Source organism: Anas acuta, chromosome 5 (assembly GCF_963932015.1).
Source record: "Anas acuta chromosome 5, bAnaAcu1.1, whole genome shotgun sequence".
Classification (NCBI taxonomy): domain Eukaryota; kingdom Metazoa; phylum Chordata; class Aves; order Anseriformes; family Anatidae; genus Anas; species Anas acuta.
In genome coordinates this window covers 44741384-44767724 of record NC_088983.1, presented here as the reverse complement: position 1 = coordinate 44767724, position 26341 = coordinate 44741384, and the positions used below count along the sequence as shown (strand labels likewise).

Genomic DNA, 26341 nt, shown 5'->3' with positions numbered 1-26341 from the left:
AAATGAAAAGAAAAAAAAAAAAAAGGTGCAACTTGTATATTGTAAAGTACATACCTGTTTTTAGGATAATGTATATGCCTGGAGAGGGTTACATTCTATCTGTGCATATTAATGTGTCTTTCCTTATGAAGAGTCAGGAGAGTTTCTTCACAAGTAAGAGTTTTAGTGTTTTGGTGCAAAACCTCCTTATTCTGTGAATGGCTGGGCTTTAACTGAAACTCTATGGCTGAAACCTCTTCAGAAGCAGCAACACATCCTTTGGGCTCTTCGATTCCACATGATTTTCCTATAGTACTCTTCTCACTGCTAAGCTCTGGAGAATTCTTTTCCAAACCTTCCATTTCCCGATCTGAAATCATCAAATCATCATCAGCATTTTTCAAATCATTTGAAGCATTTTGTTTGTTAGGATTGGGGACATTTATATTAATGTCATCATCACATAAAAAAGATAAATGCCTATTTTCTGATGAAGTTTTAGCTTTTCCTATTGACTCTAGAGTCACTTTGCCTGGTGACTCTGGAGGTATTTCAGAACTAATGTTAGAAATAGGTTGCTGCTGTTCAACTCGTGCTTCGGTAGTACCATTAGAAACAGATTGCTGCTGTTCAACACGCTCTTCTTCAGGGCAAGCTTCAAAAAAGCATTCAATATTTTCTCTGTCATCTGTGAAGTCCAGTGGCACAGGAGTGCTGCTCTTTTCCTCTATGTATTTGATTACCTCTCCACAGTCACTATCGTGAGAAGAAAGTGAAAGATAAGAATAGAAGTCCCCTTTTCTTAGCTGGATGGGTCTGTGAGAGTGTTCTAACACTTTTTCCTTGATCTGTGTTAATGAAGCTGGAGCAGATGACTCACATTCAGGTTGTGACTTACTTTTCAAAGCTGTTGATGCCATGTCTATTATCTCCATCACAAAGTTGTGTACTGAGCCATCTTCCAAGTTTCTTTTATCAAAAGTAGCAGGTTCACAGTTACAGCATGAATCAGGACCACTGGCTGAGGAATCCTGTTCTGCTTCATTAGATTTCAAGGCTGCACAGCAATCAGTAGATTTTTCAGTAGTGCTTACTCTGCGTTGCTGACCATCGGGTAGGGATGCTTGCTTGTCTACGCAGTTCGTTTCTGAGGAAGATTCAGTACAAGGTTTTTTAGCAGGAGAGTAAGCAACACCATGACAATCAGACTGAAGATGACTTTGACATTCTTTTGGAGGGTTTCTGGATCCATCTGACAACAGAGCAGTTTCCTTGCCATCCATATGTGAATCATCTGAACTGTCTGTAAATGCTTCACAGACACAACATTCATTTTCAGCTTCTCTAACATCAAGTGATATATGAGTTCTGGAAGTTGCTGATGTTCTCACGAGCACTTCCTTTTGACTGCCAAGAGTATTTTCAACATTGCCATTCTCCATATCATCCACGAGCTGATCCTTCACAACCTGAGAAATATCTTTCCTTAAGTGACCCTTTGTCCCTTTTTCATGATCACGTGGTACATTCTTACTGTTGCCATTATTTTCTGGTATTTTCTGTACTGAACCATTCAAAAGTGTTTCAATGCTCAATGTATCTGTGGCTTTTGATGTCTCATTACTAACTTCTTTACTGTGCTGAATTTCATCACTGAGGTTACTTTTTCTCTTCTCCCTTGTCAAAGAAAATTTTGGTCTAATCCAAGTTTGGAGTTCATTTTTTATATAATCAAGTCCTGAAATTAAATTGCATTCTTCATAAATATCCTCATCAGTTGCTATACTGGAGTCATCATCTTCATCTTTGATACCTAGCTCTTCCTCAGTTAAAGTAAGGGTGGAACTTGAAAGCAAATCACTGTCATCTTCATCATCAGTACAAGCAGAAGTGCAGGAGACATTAACAATCATGCTGACATTGACATCGCTCTCATCAGCTACAGATCTATTAAGATGTTTTCTAAATGATGCATTTGAATCTGGTATTTTATTTCTATGCAGTACGATGTCTTCAGAGCAGAGAGAAAGATCCTCACTGCTGCTGAGTTCAGTGAGAGAAGCCGCTGAGTCTTCATTGACTGAGGATGCAATATCTACAGACAGCTGTCCAGTAAAAGACATTTTTTGAGAGCTACTTTGGAGTGTTATATCAGAGATGCTGCGCTTTATCTTTTGATCTAATGGACTTTGGATATTCTCTAAACGATTCAAAAGATCTAATGTCCTTTTGCTGAGCTCTCCAACAGAATCACTGCTTGCACTTATGTCTCCTGAACCATGATGACTAAAAAGATCTTCGTTGCTTTTGTAGGAAGTCAGCCAGCTCTCCAAAGAGGTGCTTCGTTGAAGACCATCTCCACTTTTAAAAATACCTGAGCTGAACAAATCTCCTACTACAGACAGTGACTCTAATGAAGAACTACGAGACAAAGTTGAAATCTGCTTTGTATTCTCTGTAACAGCTAATTTTCTTACTGTTTCTCCAGACTTACAAGAACTGGGATCTGATCCTCCAGGGATACTTGCCAGACTATGGTCATGAATAAACCCATCTGGTTGTGACTCTCCAGGTTTATGTTCAAATTTACCAGGTATTTTATCAAAACTAAAGCCATGAAACAAAGCACCCTCTGTGTGTGTCTTTTCAAGTTGTGATTGTTTCATTATCACTGGCAATTTGAATTTGGAGCCTTGAAGATACGAGTAATCATAAAATGTAAACACATCATGTTTTCCTTGCAGTTCTTCTAGACAAACAGGTTTACACATGGTAACGCTGTCCAAGTCTTCATCAATTTCACTTCCACAACATCCAGAAGGTGCCAACTGGCAATCATCTGAGAGACTAACATGGTCTTCTTCATCTTGCTTTATTTTTTGTTTTATTACATCAATTATGCCATCCATTTGAGTTTCTGCATGCCCAATTTCAGGATTACTCTGAGTGCTTTCAATATCATTTAGTAAAAAAATTTCTGAATTATTTGTAGTTTCTGTATCACATTCACTCACTATCCCACTCTCACTCTCAGAATGCCTGCTTATGTTTCCACTTTGGTACATATAGTTGTATGTTTTTGCCAGTGTCGTCCCCCCTATTAGGTCTGGCAAGGATTTGGTAGATGAAAATGAAGAGTCTTTACTAAGACTTTTGTTTAAAATGTTAGACTGTGTTACACTGGAGAGTTTGGATGTTTTTTTCAAGAAAGGCATGTGTTTTTTTTCTGATAATTCAATATTATGAAGACTATAGACCTGATAGATGTGAGGATTTGGAGGGGAAGTAATGGTGGGACAATAAAGAGGACTTCCATGATCACTGATACTTTCATCTTCATTCACATCGTCACCACATTCTCCTGAAGCAGTTTTCTGACTTAGATCATCCTTCTTCTGCTCCTGATCAGGATCACTTAAATCTTCATGAACACTTATCAGCTTATTACTTATGTCAGTTTCATCCCATTCTAGTGCATCTTCACTTGGACCATTTAGATCCATCAAACTGGCATCAATAACGTTCAGAGACTCCTGTAAAAAATAATTTAAAAATAAGAGATTAAAAATATTTACAGCTCTACTTTAAAAGCGCTTACATTGAAATCATTTAGCTACGTTAATGGGAGTAAAGTGAATTTTTGGAACAATGATCATTAATAGGCTTTTACTTTGTCATGTATTGTGTACCATTTAAATGATCAATTAAAATGAAAACTATTAAATTCTGCATAATTTCTTATTTTTCTTCTTATTTGCCACTAAAGCATAATATAGAAATTTTACTTTACTTTAACAGAGATTAATTGTGGTTAGTCATTTTATAACAAGCATTAACCATTCTGCAGAATCACACAGAAGTGTTCTAATAAAAATATGCTGATAGGTGTTTATTATGTTGGATATATGAGAATATCTCTTAGCCTGCTTAAGTTTAAAAGAGCTAAGATATAAATGTTTTGCCAAAGGTTTTAATAAAATGTTTATAACAAAGTTTTGTGCAGTCAGCCTTAAAACAACTAATCTAATGCACTGGCTATCACTAGACTTGATGAATTTTTATTAGAATTTCTGTTTATTCTTTACTTGATAATAAAGGCAGTACTAATGACCAGTAAGTAACACTAATGAATGTTAATATCTTCAGCTGTAAGATCAATCAGTCTAATCAAATACTACATGAATTTCAAATATTGTCTGTGCTGACACTGTTCTCTGGGAACAGGCTAATAAATAATTGAGCAAAACTTAGTTTGATTTTTTTAAGACTTTTGTAGGTTTCCAGTGGGCTATTATGGGCTCAGAACACGTAGCCTCAAGTATTATTACTTCTAGAAACACCTGTGGGAGAGAAAGAGCACCTTGACAACTCTTCCTACTGAAATGTGATATGTCAAATGGCCAACAGCACTGACTCACCTTAAAATCCTCAAAGTAGGAGAGAAGCAGTTGCTGATTTGGGGGCTTGCTCTCTGAGATCAAATTAATTTCTCCTAATTTTTCTATTTATTGAGAGCCTGCCATTTTAGGGAAGACTTTGCTTACATAGTAAGTCTTGCGATAGGACTGCTAACTAATGTAGAATTGTTTAATTTAAATTTTCTTAACAGCTGAACAGTGATATCACTGTATCCAAAAAAAAAACAAATACTTTTTTTAAAACAAAAAACTTTCAACAATGATCTCTCTCGAGTTTTCTTGGAGCAAGTTTGACTGCATGCCAAACAGCAATCTAAATGACAACAAACTCACTAAGTTACTGAAATACAAGAAGATAAAGGGAGGCTGTAGTCAAATGAACAGTTGTAAGCAACTTGGTTGCAGACTTAGATTCATAAAGATTCAGCCAAGGTTAAGTGAGCCGAGGAAGGCACATATGTCTGACTGGAATTCTCAGCTGTGAGCTCCTTTGAAGAAGGAACTAAAGCCTGCTCATCTCTTTCAAGACAAATCATAAGATAATCTCAAACAGTTCAATAGTTAGGGCACTGATTTTGGATGTGGGACAGTTTGTAAGACTGGGCATAAGAGACATGAACCAGGCTCCCATTCTCCTAAGAGAAGCTGTTCTGAAAAGAAGCCTACTTATGCTATTTTATTTTGCATAAAACAACTAAAAATTAATTGAGTCACAGTCAGATGAGGAGAGTTTTAACCCACAGTGCAATGTTCAACACATTTGACTGGCAAGATGCATAAATAGCTCCAAATCCATCCTTCAGTGTCTATATAATTACGGATATTGGTGGCACTATTTCTGTGGAAAGGTATCCTAATGCTGTATGTCCAGACTAAAACACTCAAATGGCATAAGGAAAAGAATGATTTGCTCCAAAACAGGCAGAGTAGCTATCCACCATTCAGCAGAGTGATATGAAAATTAACATATTTGATAAAATGAGACCTTCATTTAAGATAAATCCCCATACTCCATCCAGCTTTGTTGTAAGGTAGATCCTTGTGCAGTGCAGCTGCATTAGGATATCAGAAGTAACTGTGGGCAGGAATTTGTGTGCCAAGGAAATGTTCTCTCCTTGGCAGGTTAGACAGTTTTTGGTATTTTGAAAATCGGTCCTGTCTAAAGTTGAAAGCTCTTTGTAGATCTACATACTCCAAAACTTTTACAGAATGAGTCCTTTCTTTTCTCCCTCCCACTGAGATATTGTCTAGAGGTAGCTTAGATTTTAAACTCTATGAAAAAAAATATATAAATAATTTGTTAGACAACTAAGGCTATCAGAGCAGTGCTGTACATTGTAGAGTTCAGCAGTCCATGTTTGGATTTGCCAGTTTACCATGTTTTCATCCCCTTACCAACCTGCACCTAAAAAAAGTGGTGCAAGAGAATGATGATAATTACATTAAGTTAGTTTGAAAGCCTGTTAGATTAAACACGAAACCAGCTAAAATAACTCATTTTCACTGTGTTATGTTTTACGACACTGTAGCACTTAACATTAGGAAGATATTGCTGTGAAAAGCTTCCTAAACTGCACAATTTTACTGTTTTAAGCTTCTGCCAGCTGCAGAAAGAATTCCCAAAGGCAGGAAATCAGCAGCAGGTTCCAGGGATTTTATGTTCCACAGAATCTGATTTTGTTTTTCAAAAACAAAACATTTGGTCCTTATTGGTCAGGAAGATAACCTTCCCCCTGTAAATCAGCACTTGGCTGCCTTGTTTGTTCTGTAGGTCAGATGGACTGAAACAATAAAACATGTAGAGTTGTGACCTCACCCCATTCATCTTCACTGAGTACTTCTTACTTCAAAGCCTAGTTTTTATCCTTCAAATGCACATGCTTTTCTGAGGTCTGGTGTATATTCAGAAGTTTTACAGACAGCTATGATGATAGAGAATTTAATTATTATTTTTTTCATATTGTCAAAGTTATTGTCACTTCCAAAGGCTTTTATGTAGACATGGACATTTTACCAGCACAGCTTTCTCTGTCCAAGGAATTGCCAGAATTGATATTATTAAATTACTACCTTTCTTATAAGCATCATCTTCCCTGAAGAGACCTACCAGTACACCTTTAGTGGTTATCCGCTATGTTGGCAGCCCTTACCAAATATAGACCAAGTTTAACTTTGTCTGAAACAGACCACCCAGCCAACGTCACACAAACATCCTGTATTTGGCATTTTTAGCAGAGGTATACATTTTCCCTTTCTTTTTTTACAATATTTAGCAAGCTGCTCAAACAAGAAAGAGCATTCAGACATTGTAGTGACTTTTGGAGAGAGCAGCACCAGGCAGGCTTTTGAATAAAGCTCTGGCTTGAAAAATGGAAGGTGGTGTCACTCCAGCCTATGTTTGCACTGACAGCAGTACCAATCTCTATGCACAACTGTTATCATATCAGATGTCTCCCTGTCAGGCTACTCAGAACATAGGTAAGGTGATGGAGAACTAGAGTTACCACAATAGTAATATATGTGTGGGTGTGGGTGTTTGTGTTTATACACACACACACTTGCACATATATAAATGATGTTTCTAAATTCCCAAATACACTAAGGAAATTTAGTGCAATCAGTTACACCTGCTAGTATTCAAAGAAAGCTCTCTTTGCCAGACTGAATTGTACCTTTGGTTAAATTTGGTCTCTGAGTGTTCTGCCATGGACTTCAGCAAGCATATGTGTGTGTATGTATGCTTATAGCATCTTTCTAACAATGGCTATCTTCATATAGTAAATTTTATCATATTAAAGTCACTAAACACAACTACTTCTGGAGTCAATGGCAATGGCCACATGATTCAGAGTAAGAGGATGTAAAAAGTCTTGACCAAGCAAGCAAAAAATAACAACATAATAACAACAAGGAGAAGCACAGTATTATGTATATTCCAGTTTTTATCACTAGATAAACAACACTTAAGAAGTATTTATTGCTGCCCAAAACATTTCTAATGTAATTAAAACAAGAACAAATTTAATTAAAGACTCAGAAAAGTTAAAGATAGAATTAATTCTACTGTATTGAAAGTGTTGTCTTAAGGAGTCTGGCTGTTCAGGGTTCAAACTGGAAACTACTTTGCTTAGGGTAGTAGTCCCATTTTAGTGGGATAACTCATGTTAGCGAAGTTAAGTATGCACTTATATGCTTGTAGGGCTGATATCTAGTAGTTAAACAGTTAATCTGCTGAAGATGTTAATGGGAAGAAATAAAATTATTGTCATATAAGGATATTTCCTCACAGTGCTCTTTATAAAAAATCTTAAAAATGCATTTTTTTCCCATTTGTTTCATTTTTAAAACACAGATAGTTTTGCTTTTTCTGCAGCAAACTTTATTAAACAATGATTCTCTGTTTTGTCCTCATTTGCATGTGCTACTCCAGTACAGATACTTTGTGTTAGTGAAACAAGCCTGTAATGTAACCCCTACGTACCATTATATATTTTTAAAGGAATTAACATGAAAAAAAATGAGCTTTTAGAATAATAAATACAAACTCTGTTCCTCTCTCCCCTGCAACATATCCTTCAGTTGCTGTGGACAAATTATCCAAACTTAACTGCACTTAGGGGCCAGGGGAAAAAGAAAGAGAAAGAAAGAAAACCATCCCCCATCTCCAGGAATGTGTGCACACTGAAGGAAGACAAACATGATTTTGTCTTTTGAAAAACACAAGCATGCCAAGTACTTCTGCTGAGGGAAACAGTCATACGTACAGTACCCATTTCACTTCTGCTTCGCTTAAGTTCATTTTCTAAATGGGGTTCCCTATATTATAGCCAACAAGAAAACTGTCCCCATTTCCCAACACCAATATTTTAATATGCATTAATATATGCATAATATGCAATGTGCATTATACTGAAGTGACCTGCACATTACAATATGGCCTCAAAAATACAGAAGCCATTTGCTTTACTGCAGATCACTAGAGAAACGAGTATATTTATTAAGACTGCTGTAGAAACTAATCATTAACATATATGCTTGTTATAACTACAATTGAAATAAGATGATACATGTTTCTTTGCTGAGAAAATAAGAATACAAATCTGTGTTTTTACTTCCTCGTGTTTCATTTTACAATTATGATTGCCTCCCTCAATGAAATAATATACTAAATTCTGCACATGCAGAACGTGTCCTTCCCTGTTGGGCATTACAGGTGCTTACAGGTATTTCCAGGGTCCTGTGTGTGTGGTTGTGTGTACAGATTGCTATACAATAGGAAGGACACTGACATCACCTCTGCTCTCTGCTGTGACAGGTGCCACCTGCAAGGGTCTCGGCACAGGCCGGGTCTTATGGGAGCAAGAGATTCCACTGCTGATCACTGTCTCCATGATGACATTTGGATTTCTCTTATAGTGCTCTGAAATAAAAGTCTAGAGGTTTGCCTTGTCATACACAGGTTTTAAAACTGATTAATTTCTTTATCATGATACAGGTTTTGTGGGCACATGTTCTAACCAACAGATTCAGTAATTTCAGTGACATTTTAACAAGATGCTCACCTGTAATCTAGAAGACCCTACTAGTAGTATAAGTGTTTTAAAAAGTCAGAGAAACTAGCCATTCTGCTGCTCTTTAAGTGTCTCTTTACCACGTTAGTTAACACTCAGGTCACTCGTTCCTGCACATGAGTCCTACAACGATCTTAACAGCTTTCTTGATAAACTCCCAATGGTACCTGACTGCCCAGCCAGTGCAGAAGAGCCAGGCTGGAACAGAAGGTGAGCCATGTCAGCAGGAGGCCCGCAGGGACTCACTTCTTTCACAAACCAACACAAAAACTGGGACTCAACACATTTAGTCCCTTTGCTGTGCTCAGAGTATAACTACTGCTACACCACACCTCATTCATCTCAAAGCCTCTGTGGAAGCAGAGGCCTCTGTTTTTGCTACTGCATCCTCAAGTGGCTTTTTAACTTCTCCAATTCTCATTTGCTCAAGAACACTTTCAATGTTACCAGGGAGCAGAAGAACATCTGTAACATTTTTATGTTGAATCATATTGTCATCCAAATAGGTTTACAACCTCAGACCAATATTCCAAGCTGTGTATTTGTGTGGGTTTTTTTGCCTTTTTTTCCCCGCCCCCCTAGTTTTTGTGTGTGTGTGATGAGAAAGCCTAGCTACATGGCATATTTTACTGACTGTTGTTTTTGCTGCTTTGTAGTTTTCTTTTCATCTGTCAAGAGGTTACATGACAGGATTTTTCACCCTTGAATGTCATTTTGGTCTCAACCCTACTTCAGAAGAATATGTGATTTTCTTTGTGCAAGAATCCAACACAAGCACTTTATGAAACTCTTAGAAAAATGTTCCTAGTTTGACCCAAACCCAAAATGTTGTCATGCATACCTAGTTTAGTAAAGAGCAAATCCTGGCACTCTACCTCAAACACATGCCCATGCAAGTTGGTAGAGTTCATCCATGCCAAGTCTCAGAATTTGGCTCAATCAAAGACCTTAACCTTTATGGTTAAGACAAAAAAATATATAAAAAAAAATAAAACAACACAGCAGAAATAGGAAATCTGAGGAACTGACGATGCTTAAACAGGCTTAACTATTGCTTGTCTATAAACTAGAATTTCAGCACATTTTTTCACTGTGCATTTTCACTGTGCCCTTATTCACAGCAAAACAGTTACCTTCTGCACTCAGATCACAGAATAACAGAATGGTTCTCTGGGCAACCCATTCCAGTGCCTCACCACCCTCATGGGAAAAAATTTCTTTCTTGTATCTAAACTAAATCTACTCTCTTTCAGTTTAAAGCCATTCCCTCTTGTGCTATCACTACACCCCCTGACAAAGAGTCCCTCCCCAGCTTTCCTGTAGCCCCCTTTAAGCACTGGAAGGCCACTATAAGGTCTCCCCAGAGCCTTCTCTTCTCCAGGCTGAACAACCCCAACTCCCTCAGCCTGTCTTCATAGGAGATGTGCCCAAGCCAGTGAACAAAGCTGTGCTGGCAAAGTTACACTGGCATAATAGAATTATTACTGTTTTGGCTTTGTAATAGTTCAGAGGTCTGCATACTGGCTAAGGATATTTTCAATTTAATAGCATTTACAGTGCAACTGGTATTCCTTTAGTGGTGTACTACTCTCAGTTAAACCAGAACAACGCAGTGGATGCCATGAAAGCACTCAGTAGACACAGTAGTAATCCTCCACCTGCAACAGGCACATCAGGAAACCTGAAATCACAGAGTTTTTAAGAGCTTTGTTTCAGCAGAAATAGATGTTTGTGAGAAACACTAAAGAGTGAGAATCACCATAGAAACAGTTAGATATAAGGTACAAAAGGACAGGACATAAGCCCCTGGGAGCTTGACCTTAGGAGAAACCTAGAAAGAAAGTTTTCTCACTGAGAGCTGGAGAAGAGAGGCTGAATTTCTGAATAAAAATTATTTCCATATACAGGAAAGGGAGAATTTATCAATTATTTATGAATAAAAGAACTGCATGAAGGATATCTGGGTCTCCCATCAGTTTATCTTCTTCCTGAAGCAGTTAAGAGACTACCAAATTGAGTGTAATTCATATCATCAAAGGCAACTGACTCTTTATTTTCCGCTATGTAAATTTTCAACAGGATTTCTTTGTAATCTCAGTTCAGGTACTTCTTGATTTTGTTGATACACCATCTGTAAACTTGGGATATTGACTGGAGGGGAGTCAATAAGCAAGTATGGTGAAGTCTGAAGCTTGCAGAATGCTGCATGTTACAAGTGCTTCCACAATGTGCCAACCTATGGATTTCCAAGCATTAAGTTAAACCCTGCTGCTGTCAATAAGTAGCAGAGAGTAAGCACCTCGAGACTACAACAACACTACTGCTCCTTGCCATTGCATAGCCTCTGTCTAGGAAGAGCTGCTTTTCAGATGTTGCAAAACAGAAATACTGGCCTTATCTCCAGGTATAAGAGGTCTCTAGGCAGAACTGTTTCACTAAAATCATCTCACCCTTGAACTTCCAGATTTTTTTCTCTCATCTCTATCACTGGTAAGTGTCTGTTGTTTATAGTCATCTGTGTACATAACAGACGCCAACACAGCCCTGGAGTTGGCTGAAAAAAATAAAAGGGTTGGAAATTTCAATCTAATCTAGGATGTTGAATGGATTCTGGGCAATATGTGAAGTACCAGTGTTACACATATATTTTGATGTGGTCACTTGAGAAATGATTTAATATAAGCATACTTGATAGAAATTCACTTAGAAGATGACAAAGTAAAGGACAACTATTTCTTGTTAGGGTGAGAGGTTTATAATTGCCTGCCTTAGTTTGGCTGAGTACAAAGTTACAATGGGGAGTATTTCATTAGTACAAAAATACTATTGTCATTCTTCAACATTCTTCTATTACAGGAAAATTTATTTTAAATGTTATACAGTTTAAACTTGGGCTCAAATTGGAACATAAACTGAAGATTTAAATCTATCTGCATTTCTTATTTTCAGCAGTGTTGAGTCACAAAGTCCAATGAGCGCTCCCTACAAAGCAGTGTAATAACTGAGGGGCATGAAGCTATGAGTATTAATGTTATCAGCATAAATGTTATTAACATACAACTTTAGAGCATTTGGCTTAACACTAAAGCAATATTCCTCCCCACTTTTAGAAATAAAAATTATTTTTAAGATGAAGTGTTTTCCTGCTTTGTTCAGTAAACCTGCTGGATGAGCTGTGACTCTGTAAATTTAGGAACTCATTTATTATTTTGCTACATCAGACACTGCATTTATTCACACAGTGCATCTCTAAACCTAGCTTTCATTAGAGCTGTGGGGAGGCCCAGTCTTTCTCCCTTCTCTGGAGAAGGTGAAGCTCAAGAAGATAATTAACCATGAAACAATGAGGAGGCTTGCTGGGTAAGCACTAGTGTGAAAACAGTTACTCCTCACAAAAGAGGGGAAATTAGCTGGCTGGATAAAAAAGGAAGTGTCAGACTGGAAGACTGAAAGGACTGCCAGCATAAGTAGATAGCTCTATGCATCATTAATGCAATTTTTTTTAACACTTAAACTTCACCGCTTTCTAAATTTAAACGCATTTAAATGCTATGTGTTAGGGGAGATTAATATGCCATTTTAAAATAATTTCTCTTAAACTTTCCATTTTCACATTTCACCAGTTTTAGTCACCCTTCCCACATATGAACAAAATCACCAGCCTCTCAGCATTGTACTCTTGTTTACAAAGATAATGTAAACAGAGCATTCTAAAAAGATTCAATTTGCTCATTGTATTTTACAAGCACATTATTTTACATTAAAACAGATATTTTTATGAACAGAAAGTTTGTTTTGATTTTACTGTTTCACACAGTAAAGACTTATGATGTGCGTTTCCTTTCAAAACTTCCTTCTTCTCGAACAGTGTTCCCTGAAGCAGCCACATTTTTGGCAGAAATTCAGTTATATGCTATGCCAAAAGAAATAGAATAAACAAACACTGCTTAATGCAGCTGGCTAGGTAATTTACATATTACTGCACACCAAACACGAAGACCTGAATATGGATTAGAGCTACACTGATGACACAAATACCTTATATGTAAAGAGAAATAAAATTCGGATCATCTTTGCTAATGGTTTACATCTTATTATTTAATGTATATTGTATTACCTCAGACACATAAATGTATGTCCATATTTAAATATTACACAAATGTTATAGAAAATTATATTTTCTGTGTATTTTACAGAAAAAATGTACTAGAAATCTCTTGAAAAGCTGTTACGTGGGTGCAAAGTTTTCTCCTGGTGGAAGCAGCCTGCTAAATGCCTACATCCTAGTTTTTGGAAATAGTAAACCAAACAAACAAACAAAACACAAGCACAATGAAAACCCTGTAGGCATTTCTTGAAACTGCTTTGCCATACATGAAAATATTGCACAGGTAGGCCTCTAAGCCTGCAATTCACGTTCTTTCACAAGGCATCTGCCATTTTGGGTAAGATCAACAGTCCATTCATCTGAGTTTATCTCCTACAGTGGTCCATAGTGGATGTTCAAGGTTGTTTGTTTGTTTTAAAGGAACAGATTAGCATAGAAGCTGCTATGCAAAATTTGAAAAGTCAGACTGTGGGGACTTTCAGAGTAGGAATTTAATAAGCATTGATTGACTTCTCCATTAATTTCTCTAATTACTTCCTGAAGTCATTTGTATTTTTGTTATCCACAACATCATGTAAGAGCAAGTTTCACATTTTTACTACACACTACATAAAAATAGTATTTCTTTTTGATTGTTTTAAATCTCTTGACTGATAATTTCATGAGGTACCCTGTTATTTCTCATGTTAAGACAAAGAGTAAATAGCTGTACTTTATTTTCATGCACTTTTTTTTTTTATTTTATCCCTTTCTGCTTACAGCTTATGCACCTCCTATAACATTCTATAATAATGAACAAGGAAACACTGATTAGTCATATACTTTCTGAAGATCCTTCAAATACATTTCCATAATGGTTGGAGGATTGGGGCCCTATTATCCAATACCGAAGACCCTTGTAGGATGGAAATAACTGCTCTACAACCTGTTAGAAAATGAGGCATCTTCCCCTCTTTCTAAAAATTATTTTTCTTGAGAACTCTTGAAACAAAGTATCAGAAAATTATCTTCAATCACACTCACGTATCATTCCTGGCAGAACTAGGGTCATTAGAGTTGCAATGCACCAAGTCATTAAATTAATTCAATAATCACTACTTTGTGACTTTTGTATTTCTCTTAAGTCTAATTTTTTAAACAATGCAGGCCTGAGTCATGATCTTACAATTAGTGAATATTAGGCACCTGAATAAAATACTGACTTCATCCTGTAATCTGAACACAGTACAATGCCAAGAGTCACTATCAGCTCGACACTTTTATATATCTGGCCCTATACTTAAATGCCTAAATAGGAACTGAGTTCTTCTGAAATGTGATCTCTACCACTGAAAATAAAAAAACTAAACATTTTTCCTCTTTCATTTTAATGAGTTATTTTTGCCATTTAAATAGAGTATGATAGTTCTTTCACTATCTGCACGCGCTGGAAACATCAGCTCCCCAGCTTCTGAACATTACATATTTTGCTACTAAAACCAATCATTTCTGCAAACTCACTTGAAGATTTTATACATCTTACATTTCAAATGAACATGTTTCTAAAACAGGAAGTGTCTTACTATCAGAGCTGTGGCAAGAGCTTTGCTCACACTCTTTCAACCATTATTTTATGTGTAATACAGAAAAAATAGACAAATAGATTTACACTTGATCAGTAGAATACATGCCACCACAATATAAAGACCTAAGCCTGTTACTGTGATGTTGACTTTTCCCATTAGATTGTTAGAAACCTCACATTTCTAGGTTTTATAGAATTGAATTCTTCTGTCCTAAAATTTGAATTTTTGTAATTACTTGATAAATATATGTATATAAAAAATTGTGGCAAGTGGATTTACAATATTATCTATAAATGCAAAGAACTTAAGAATGTTGAGAATGCATGTCAGAATGCACTGTCAATGAGGATCAAATGTCATTACCCATGGGAGATACGGTACTTTCCATGAACATACGTTGAATTACAAAGGCAAACAATAAATTGGCATTTTAGATGGCCTCACTGCCATTCTGAATCTCTGAGGGCTTGTAGGCACCAACCACTTAAAAAAAAAAAAAAAAAAAAAAAAAAAAAAAAAAATCAGAGGGGCAGTGTTCCCAACTTTCTACCAGCTATTAAATTCTCTCACCCAACTCAAAAATGCCACCAGACAAACACGGTCACCAATAGATCACTGAGAAACAAAAGAACCTTCCGGCCACACGGATGAACACAGAAGCCTCGTATATTCCCAAAAGAAAATATTTCCAGCTTCTCACTGGATAACACAGCATTACTGATCAGCCTTGAAAGTTCCTGAGATATGGGATATAACAGTTTAAGGTGTTTAAGTAACTTTAAGCTACATTAATTTCCTCTCCTTCTGAAATCACATTTGAACAGATTAAAACTGCATTAACCAAAGAAGGAACACACACACACATTAAAAAAAAAAAATCCAAATAAGTAATTCTTTTTAAAAATAAAAAGAAATATATACAAAATTTTGTGGCACTGTGCCAGTGCATTCACATAGCTTTTTGTAACATAATAGAGAAAATAATAATTCGAAGTATATGTGATTTAAAGAGAAGACTTGACAATCACTGAAGGAGATTGCTCACAAGATGCTACTGAAAACATTAGTCTAAAGGCATTATTTTTTACCCAGTTGAGCCACTATGCTTAGAGCCAATAATAATACCAGGAACTTAGTCCTGTAACACTGTGACCACGACATTTTCTGCCCTGAATACCTGAAGTCAGTTTTACACTGTAGTGTGAGCTGTGATTAGTGGTTATACATACATATTTGTATATAAATATATATGATCAAATAATGATATTTGGTTTAAAAATCATATCTAGTGATACATAATTTATTTATTTTGCTTTTTTGCAGCCTTTTTGTTTAAAACCATGATCAGCCACTATGAAGCATTCCTAGTCTTACAAAGAAACCTATCTTGAAATAAATAAATAAATAAATAAATTTCAGATCCTGCACAGAAATGTTGTGTGCTTCATCAAGAGAAAACAAAAATCAAAGGGTACTTGGGATAATTAAGTATTGCAGCAATTGATTTTCTCATTAAAATAGCCTTTACTTCTAATATAATTTCATTTATCTTCCTGTGCTCATGCCCACAACAACAAAAAAAGTAACTTTCACCTTTCACATTACAAAGTTTGTTGAGTACCCTGGAGAGGACAAAGAAACTAAAGGGGCCTGCAGAATTAGCAAGGACTCCTGGAAGAGAAACATGCATCCCAGGTAAGTATTTTCAATTAGTTGAGGTGGACAGTGATCAAGACCTGCTACTATAAACTGTGAAATGCCTTAGTCTCTGGTCCCTGGATTAACCATCAGTCTCTTCATGACTAACCACACCTACAACTAAAGACTCCCATAACATAATTAAAATTAGAGCAACAGCTAAAAGACTGATTCAGTGGCAATGAGCTCAGATGACTACCTCTGAGGGTTTGCTCTCTCTTGATGAGAGAACACCTTGATGAGATGACTGGAATTTGGATTGATAATGTCACATAGAGTCTTCCACCTCTGGGTGGTTGCCCAAAATGGTTAGTTGTGACAGAAAATTTTACATTCACTGAGGATGGAAAAGAGTCTTCTATGGAAAGACAAAAATGTATTAATGTTTATTTTTATTCACTCTAAAAAGCTACCACCGCAGGTGTCCACTTGGGAGATTTTCTCCAGAATGTAACACAACATTTATCTGATTTTTTAAAAATTAACTTTTACTAAGCTCCACCATGTCTGCAATTTTTTACTGAGATCTGCAAAACCAGAAGCATTTTACCAGCTTTAGTCTCAACAGGTCATCTGGACTCTGCACACTGCCATAATGGCTGCCATCATCACTATGGCCGTTCTTCAAGAAAATTAAGAGAAATACACAACTTCTTGCAAGAACATGAAGTGTCTTTCATAAAGTCAAGGAAAAATTTAGACCTTAGTTCACCGTTTATGCAGTTCTGATTTAGATCTTACAGAAAATCATTCCATGTCACAAATCAGACATGCAATGCCACCCAGAAGCAGAAAGGTGTACAGCACCTCAAGCATGAGGATGGTGCAGAGCCTAGTTAGAGTGATACATCAGAGATTCTACAATCAAATATACCATTCATTTAAAAATATATATTTTTTTAAGGAAGGAACCTCCAAAGCAAGCCATCTTCAGTGTTGAAAACAAACAGAACAAGATGACTGACAGAAACAAATACAAATACTGTCAAAAACTACACTATGAAGAGGTCCAATATCAAAACAAAAATGACTTGTGATAGATAATAAAAAAAACAATTTATAAAGTTTCAAACATAAGTCATTAAATAATGTGAGGGCTAGATCATGTAAGAGGTATTCAGCACTTTAAAACATGCAGTGCCCCCTCCTCAGGAAATTAGGTCAATCTTCACTTATTACTTTGCTGTATTAGGCACTTCTGCTGGTTTTCTACATTTTTATGCAAGATTTTTAGCTAGATGTAAAAGCTACACCTTGCCAAATAATGGCTTGTGAAAAAATTAGAATCCTTCAGAAGCCAAGTTTTATTTAGCAGAGCTATCTAACAAATAACAGAACAATGACCAATACATTTTTTTACCTTTGAATGCAGGTGGTTTTTTTTGTATTGTTATGTAGCTCAGAACAAGTGTCAGGCCATGGATTGAAAAAATATTGAAGTAGTGAATTAAATATAGAGTACTGAGAGGGGGACTTCAGTTAGCACCATGCCTAGCATTATTTAAAACTGTTTTCTTTTGCAGAAAAGATCAGAAAAACAGATGAATAGAGTAAAGGGATAAAGATACCTGATCAGAAGCAATATAGTATTTTTAAACAATTTGTTTTTCAAAGTAAATTATAAATAATGAAACCAAGAGGATGCTGATAAAAATACTAAGCAGGGATTTACACAAGTTTTTTACTTCCTAAGAAACAAACACCCAAGAAACAAACTTGTGGTAAAAATTGAGTTGCCTTTTTTTTTTTTTTTTTTTTTTTATTAAAGTGAGCTGTCTCACCATTGCAGATTTTCCCAAGTCCTTACAACTCTAATTAAAATGTGGTAATTGGTTATGTTACCTCAATTACCATGATGCATGGACATTGATGCAAAGCGACACCAATTGAATCCCTCGGGTGTTATACCCCAAGGCCATCCCATTTATTGTGGCCTTATTATTTTCAATTATGTGGCTGGATGTACAGCATACTTTCCAGCCAATACAGATGGATTTTTTGCTGGACATACAATGTAGTGTGCAGGATGACTTCGGTGAAAAAGAAAAAAATTTAAAAGTTTCATGGAGCATAGTGGTAGACTAAATCATGAAAGACATGACTATTTCAAATACTTTCTGGATGATGTGAGAATTACAGCACCTCTATCCAAATTATTTTAGCTCAAAATCTCCATTTTAAAAGCGTGATTAATACTGTTCCTTCAATAATTGGCCCTCTCTGTTGCATTAGAAAATAGATTGTCTGCTCCGTAAAACAGATACCTTTCTCATTCAGTGAATAAGCAGTCTGGAGAAAAAAAGCAGTTTCTCTAGTCACCAAAGAGGTAGGAATTCAATTGCAACTTCAGAAATAAAATCCATTAGAAAACACATTCTTGTCTCTATGTGAGCCATAGTTGTACATCAGTTACATGAACTCCAGTATCAATAAAACAGTCCCAGGAAAGTGAATACCAATAGTCACCTCGTTGTGAATTCTTACATAGAGACATATCTGACCTGGACAGGACATCAAACTGTGAACATCTGTGGCTAGTGGAAAAATTCACTGAGGCTAGATGCATAACTGAAACTGGGTATATTGTTGGCTGAGCAAATAATCAACAAAATTGCATAAAACAGCTTACATATTCCCACTTTGACTTAGCTGTTGTAAACTCATGGGCATGACCGTGACTGAGTCTGTCTCAAATCCTTTTTTTTAACTGTTCCGTGTTCTTTCATGTAGACTAGACCCTCTAAAGGAAAGTGCATAGAGAGTTAAAGCTTCTCCAGCTGTTGAGCAGGAATTTTAGATGGCAGTTTTGGGTTTAGTTGACTAAAGATTGTTGCTATTGCTGTTGCAATTGCCAGACAGACTCCTTTTTCTTTTAAGATGATTGCCAGCAGGGTCTTGTTAGGCAAACTGAAAGTCATCTGTGTAATTCTGAAGCTAAAATTTAGTGACAGATAACATTATACCAGCAAACTATGGAATGATAAATCAGGGGGAAAAGAATTTACCACAAAAAAACAGATGGGGGAGATAAAAACCTCTTTTGCTAAAACAGATTAGGACTGCTTCCAGTAAAAGACAAGTGTCTACTGTTTTTTAAAAGTAATCTTTCTTTTTTTTTTTCACTATATGAATACCTCATTCTTTTTAGCAAGATTAACCTACCGAATCTAACCACATTTCATCCTTCTGGGGTGATTCTTATTGATAATTTCAGCTTTTAAACATAACTTTAGGCTATTTAGAAGGACATCTTTTACCAGACTATAGGTGGTTTAGTACATGTTAATCTCTTGTTATTTATAAATTTATGGTGCCTGCTCTTACAAAGGTTGAGGAAAATTAAACACTGTTGAAAAACATCAATGAAGACAAGGTATTCAAAAGAAATTTAAACCCTTTTATGGTTAGTTCCAGCATACATTTGCAATGATATAAGTAGTTCAGATAAGTGACTGGGGACGGAAACAGGACAAAGGAAGATCCCAGTACACAAATTAAGAACAGAGTAGAAGATGCAAGTGACTCCTGCACTTCTGTAATGCAATAAAATAATTTGGGCTATCTTATTTACTGTCAGCGAGTCAGATGCCGTAAATGAGTCAGATGCCATCAGGGTATAAAAACATCTCATTTGTTTTCATAAATTACAGTACTTTGTGGGCAACCACAAATAAAGACTTGTTACCAAGGGATACTGTTTATGTGCCAAGACTGGCACACCATCAAATACAGAGAGATAGGGAAGCAGAAGAAACAGTCCTGGTACCTACCCAAGAAATGACTACACAGGAACTGAGTGAAAAGGAGGGCTAGAACAAGCCAACTCTGGCCAGGGAAGACAAAGAAACCTGAATCCTGTAGTGGCTTGGGCATCCTTAAATGTTGAGAATACAGATAGTTTTATCAACATGAGAAATTTGTAGATCCTGACACACTTCAAAGAATTATGTTATTAAATATAAGCCTAGAATGAGAGGTTCCAAAACAAAACAACCCACACTGAAAATTAAATGAGCATCATGATAGCTCTTAATGGCATCCATTTCTGAGCAGAAAGAACACTACACCCCCTGTACAGTGAAAGACAACTCAGACCAGCAAATAATTCCAGACTCCCTCAGGCAAAGTGGGAACAAAGCGGCATGCACCTTGTGAAGTTCCAAGCACTGGGACATCAAGCAAACTGCAGTACTTGAACACTATGCCTCAACTCCCGATCGATTGCGTCCCACACAGAAACACAAGACTCCACTCCTGCTGTAAGAGCAGCACCAAGCTCTAATTAGCACATAACAGCTTATTTATAGTAATGACAGCTACAAAAAGCAGACTGCTTCCACAAGGCAGGTGCTCATATGCAAAAGGAGATAGTAGGCTTTCACTACAGCAACTTGGACCTCTGTTCAGCCCTCTCTAAGCTATCTCACAGTTGCAATTTGTTCCTGCCCTAAGTTCAGTAGAACAGATATATTTACTGCAATGAAATTATAGGCTTTGTAGATTAAAAAAGTAATTCATCACCTCTGTGTACCTTACCTTTCAGAAAAATATAGCAGAAACCCAGTCCCATCTCTCTTGGACAGTTAGTTATAGACCTAACACAGAATAATCCTTTAGCAACCAAAATTCAGAATTTTAAGAACTATTTTTCAGTTTGGTTGTTGCAATACTGTACATACTTGCTCTTGAAGCTCCAGAATTCAACTAGTTTTTCTACTGCTTGAATGCTGTCTTTCTGTCACTGATGAGATGGCATTTGTCTTCTTTTATTTCTTGACTTTCTTCTCATTGAAATATGAATGTATTGTTTAAAACTCCTACCTCCAATTTCTATTCAGCTTCATTCTGGCTCCTCACTAATTATGTTTCTTCCTTTCATTTCACTGAAATTTCTCTAACATTTTCTCATGACCTTTATTTTACCAGCTTCTGTTTTACTTTTGACTCTGGCTGATCAGATTCTCAACAAGTTACTGCTTTGGATTTCTTTGCTTCCTAGATTCTTCTTCTACTTCCTCTGTGTTTCTTTGCTTGTCCTTCTTCCTTAGCCTTCTGCTTTTTACTGGACTCCAACAAGCCTTTCTCCTTACCTACTTCTCTTTCTCCTTTTTAGATAATAATATACACTCACATACCTGTAGTTCTCATCTCTGAACAGAGGGTTCAGGTAAACTCTGGTACATCTAACCCTACTCTTCTGCCTTTCTGTTAAATAACTCCTCCTTAGTGGCCATTAACATAAACTAAGCACAGTCAAAATTGAATCCTTGCTCTCTCCTTCTCAAACTCCTCTTTTCTTCATGCTCTGTCAGTATCACCATCCTTCCTCTTAGTCTGGTAATCTGGATCAGCTGTGACATCTACACCTCGCTCTCACTAGCTCTATGAAGTGAGAGAATCATTACTCTTAGCATCATTAAGATTTGACATTTTTTCACTGGTCATACAGTTGATATCTTTTTTTCCAATAGTTTCCTTTGAGGTCAATACTTCCCTCTTCACACATACATGTCTACAGAAAGGCTGAAAAAAATATATTTGGTTTTCTCCATACCCTTGTACAATCACATGCATCTTCATCAGCTTTTTACACTTCTTCCAATCAGATCAAATTTTTAAGTGCTTAACTAACTCTCCTCAATTACCACACTTAGATTATCAGCTGACTACTTTCATGCTCATAACACCAGCCTTGCCACTCCGTCTGTTTTTCAATGACGTCTTTCTTCTCAGCTCCCTCATACATGCCGCTTTTGACTTGTCCTGAAAGATAATTTAAACCCTACTTCTCCCTCAAGGCACATTTCTACCTTGCTACCTAAAACAAATCAGTTAATAAACCAAACAGACAGAGGAGCACTCCTGCTTTATAACATCTGATAAAGGTATGTAGACAGCAGATTATTATTACCTTCAACACTTCACTTCTCTACAGCATCTTCCTCACTGACTCACTATTTCTTGGCTGGTTTAGACTGATAGTATTTTCATTCGGGAGCTGCCAGTTTTTCTAAACACTGTATTGTATATTTTAATATTACACTAACACAAACAAACAACTCCAAGAGAAATACAGCTTCTGTTATTTCTTTAAAGGAACTTTAACAAAAAGAAGTCAAAAGTAATATTTCCCTACTTAGTGTTAGTCAGAAATAGTGTTAGACAATTGTCAGGAAGTATGTGTCAAGTATTTTTTTTCTTTTATTTGTTTGATATAAACCTAAAAAAATATGTAAGCTTGTCACTTGTCACAAATCTCATCAAGGCTCTTCAGTATATGCACTACATAGGGTTATTACTGCTGTCAATGTGGCTCCGGTATACAGACTTCAGCATTATGACAGAACCACAGAACATGCTGAGCCAATTCATCCATTACAGCCAATGGTGTTACAGTAGGGATTACTTTGTCCCCCCTATGGTTTATTGTTTAAATGTAGATACTGCATTGTAGTATAGTTTATGCTGTAAAAAAAATGTCTAATTTATGCCATTAATGGATGGTTTAAGCAGAGTGCTATTTTGCCTCTTAGGAATCATTTCCATGAGATAAAAGCAAATTAATGCATTTTACTTATATTCAAATAATACAGATTTATATATTAATCACATACTCCTGGCATTCTATGTGAAATACACATCTACTGCTGGGATACTAATTAAAACCAGCCTTACTTACACAGAAAATACTTTTTCTGAAATATATTTACAATCAATGAAATACGTCTCTGTGCCCAATTCTGTTAGGTACTGGGAAACTTGGCTTACACTGATTGTTTTCATTACTCAACACGATCAGATATGATGAGATTAAATATCCAGCAAACAGAATATGCATATTGTGAATTTATCTTCTTAATCTGTGGTGTCCATACAATACAAGGTTTTGTGAAAAAGTAAAAAGCTTCACATGTTGCCAGTAGAGACTGGGAATAGCATCTTCAGACAGAAGAAAACAGTCTGAGATGAACTTGCTTGCCTAACACTGAAAAATGTCTCTGGTGAAAAATGAAATTATATGAGATATTTTTAACGTAAACATCACTCACCGAGTCTTTTTCCAATCTCTTCTGTAGCCTTGTTTGCCACTGGACAGCTTGCATGACAATGGCTTCCCACCTCCTCTCAAGGTTTACAATTATCAACTGCATGGACTGGTGATCTGCATTTAGGTTGCAGGTCTCCTGGTCATCCAGGAGGTGCTGGCATAATCGCAGCACTGAGGCTACCCCACGACGTCTCTGTTTGATCTCACAGCATAGGGACTGCAGGACAGACAGATGATAGATGTCAGTGTGGAATACTTTGCAAGTGAAAACATGAAGCATTATCTCATAGCGAATGGTGCTAATAGTTTTTTCAGCTCTTCCATAAATTCCCATACTTAGTGCCACAGCTGAGTGTTTTATTTTCAGATAAACACAATCTTAATTGCATAGAAGGAGTAAAGCTACTTTCAGTCTTCTTCAAACAAATGCCATACATAGCTAACTGTCTCAATAATGTTGAAAGTGTTATGGTGTACACTGGTTTATTCTTCCTTTTTTTCCATTCAGTTGGGACACACCTGAAACAAGTTACCTTGACAGTAATCAACTTCAGAAATACTTCAGAAAAAAAAAAAGAAAAAAATCAGTATTAATGCAATGAGAATATATATATATATACTACATATATATAGTGTGTGTATACACACATATACTTCTCAGAAAACAAAACAAAACAAAACAAAAAAGCAATAGAAGTCATGGCTCATATGCGCCCTGTCAGAGGAGAAACCTTAAGAAAGGAGAGTAGAGAGGTCACTATAAAATTCTTTACACATGTTTTTTGCTATCATAAAATATTTCCAGGGTATTTCTATATTCAAGTAAATTTAGGAACACTATGATAACTGTATCCCTCTCAAATATGGGTTATTCATTGCATTTATTTCATCATACAGACTCCAGTGCCACAAAGAATGCAGTCTGATGTGAACTGCATGATGGGAGACAATCACTAAGCCCTAATATTGCTGAATATTGATGGGAGCCAGGATATGCTGGTTATATGCCAGAAACCTAAATAACTACACTGAGAGTCTCATTGAATAGCAATATAAATAATGCATCTTACATGCCAAAGCTAGAGATCTACCACCCGGAAGCAGTAATGGCATGGGGTGCTTCTGAGCACAGTTTCATATACAAACACAATTACACATTATAGTCACTCAATATCAAACCGGGATTTGACTCATAATGTGTTTTTATAATAATATCTACAAAGCCAGGGTACACAAGGCACAAATACTTCTGAGGATGACTACTTCAGGCCATCTTCCAAGACCCTATAATTTTATAGCATTGCATGGCTCAAGTATACAACTATTGTTGGAGGCCTGTGCTACTCCTGAATTTAATGGGACTATGCTCCACACATGGGAGCTTTCCAGATAATTTAAATTGTAACTTGCCAACATCTGGTTCCCTCTGTGGGATGCCACAGATGAAAGTGCATGACCCTATGAGAAAATCTCAACTACCATCTTTTCTGAAGACAGGGTATTTGCCTTTAAACTTCCAGTTAAGCATAAGAAGCAATAAATAAATAAATAAATAAATAGAAATTTAAAAAGCAACCAGAGCTCTCAAAGCTGTTCAAAACTGTTTACTGGTAAGCAGTCAAGACATGTCCTCCTGAATTTTACTAGGAAAACAATAACAGTATATAGCATGTGAATTTAAGTTCCAAATTTTCATAACACTTATATGTTAAAAATTGGAAGGTCTACTTAGAAATATTGTACATCTACAGAATATTTTGCTTCTGGAAGTGTGTGTTTGATCAATAGCATTAAGCTACAAGCAAAACAGTGGTATACACATCTAAAAATATATATCCTTTCTTTGCCTACGGGTAGTGTACAAGTGATTTTTTTATTCAAAGCCTTCAAGAGAAATGATGATTAAACCCACAAACATAGCTGAATTACTAATCTACTTTTACTGGCACAATTGGGCCATTCTAACAGTTAACAGATTGCTTATTAATCAACAAGGGTAAACAAGACAATGCAATCTCATTTAAGGCAGAAGTTTTAATGCCTAAAAGTATTTGTGTTCAAAATGTTAATCCTGATAAGGCTTCATTAGAAGACGTCTTAAAATGATTAAGTACATTTCATTGTAAAGTACACTGAGTAGTATATCAGCAGGTGGACATTTCATACAGATGTTCCACTTACTGATATAATGCATTCTATAGCAATGTAAATTACCCTAACTCCGTAATAGCTGGAATTCTATTACTTCTATAATGAGAGAACTCTGTACCTTTAATATTTCTGAATTTTAAATAAGGTGAATGACAAATTCCCAAACCACTATTTATGGCAAAATATGACCAGGAATTTTATTATTCAATTTATACCAGAGCTGCATTTTCACTTACATTTCCTGAACTTGCCCTTATTTATTTTCCTAGAGTTCATTACTAGCTTCCTACACAGTTCTTTATGTAACCACCATGCCTGACACATTTCCCTTCTGATTCTGTTCATTAGCCTAACATCACATCAGAAGAAAAAAAAAAGAATGGGGGGGAAGCCCTGACAAAAGATAAACTCATGGTTCTTACTTTATACTGTATATCAGCTAAGAAATTCAGTTTTATGGAAGTCATGGTAAGATACATACTGATGGCAATCAAGTTTATATAGATATGCATTAACTTCATGGAAGTCAACACAGAATCTGGCCCCATATCATTAACTTACCTTGATCACTAACTTACCTTGATCAATCTGATTATGTCATCCCTTAAAAATATTGTTCATTTTTGATACAATACCATATGATGAGGTAAGAAGTATTTAACTCATAAGCTATTATATGGGAATTTAAGTGAGGCCTTTACACTGTGTTAGCACACAGAGCTACAGGATCTGAGTCATTTTTAATTTACATCAATTTTACACCAGTCTAATAACAGTAGCTTTACTGAAGCTATTTCTGATTT

At 36.2% G+C, this 26341-nt stretch overlaps 1 protein-coding gene across 9 annotated transcripts in view; it reads right to left on the bottom strand.

Annotated features, from left to right (window-relative positions):
• AKAP6 (A-kinase anchoring protein 6) overlaps positions 1-26341 on the bottom strand; it is a 284618-nt gene that overhangs the window by 10646 nt on the left and 247631 nt on the right. For all 9 annotated transcript variants that reach the window (XM_068684445.1, XM_068684446.1, XM_068684447.1 and 6 more), the window contains 2 exons: positions 23389-23604; positions 55-3512 (listed from right to left, as the gene is read on the bottom strand). In XM_068684445.1, coding sequence (XP_068540546.1) covers positions 96-3512; positions 23389-23604 — 3633 coding nt within the window. In that variant the 3' untranslated portion in view covers positions 55-95. The remainder of the gene's footprint in view (positions 1-54; positions 3513-23388; positions 23605-26341) is intronic.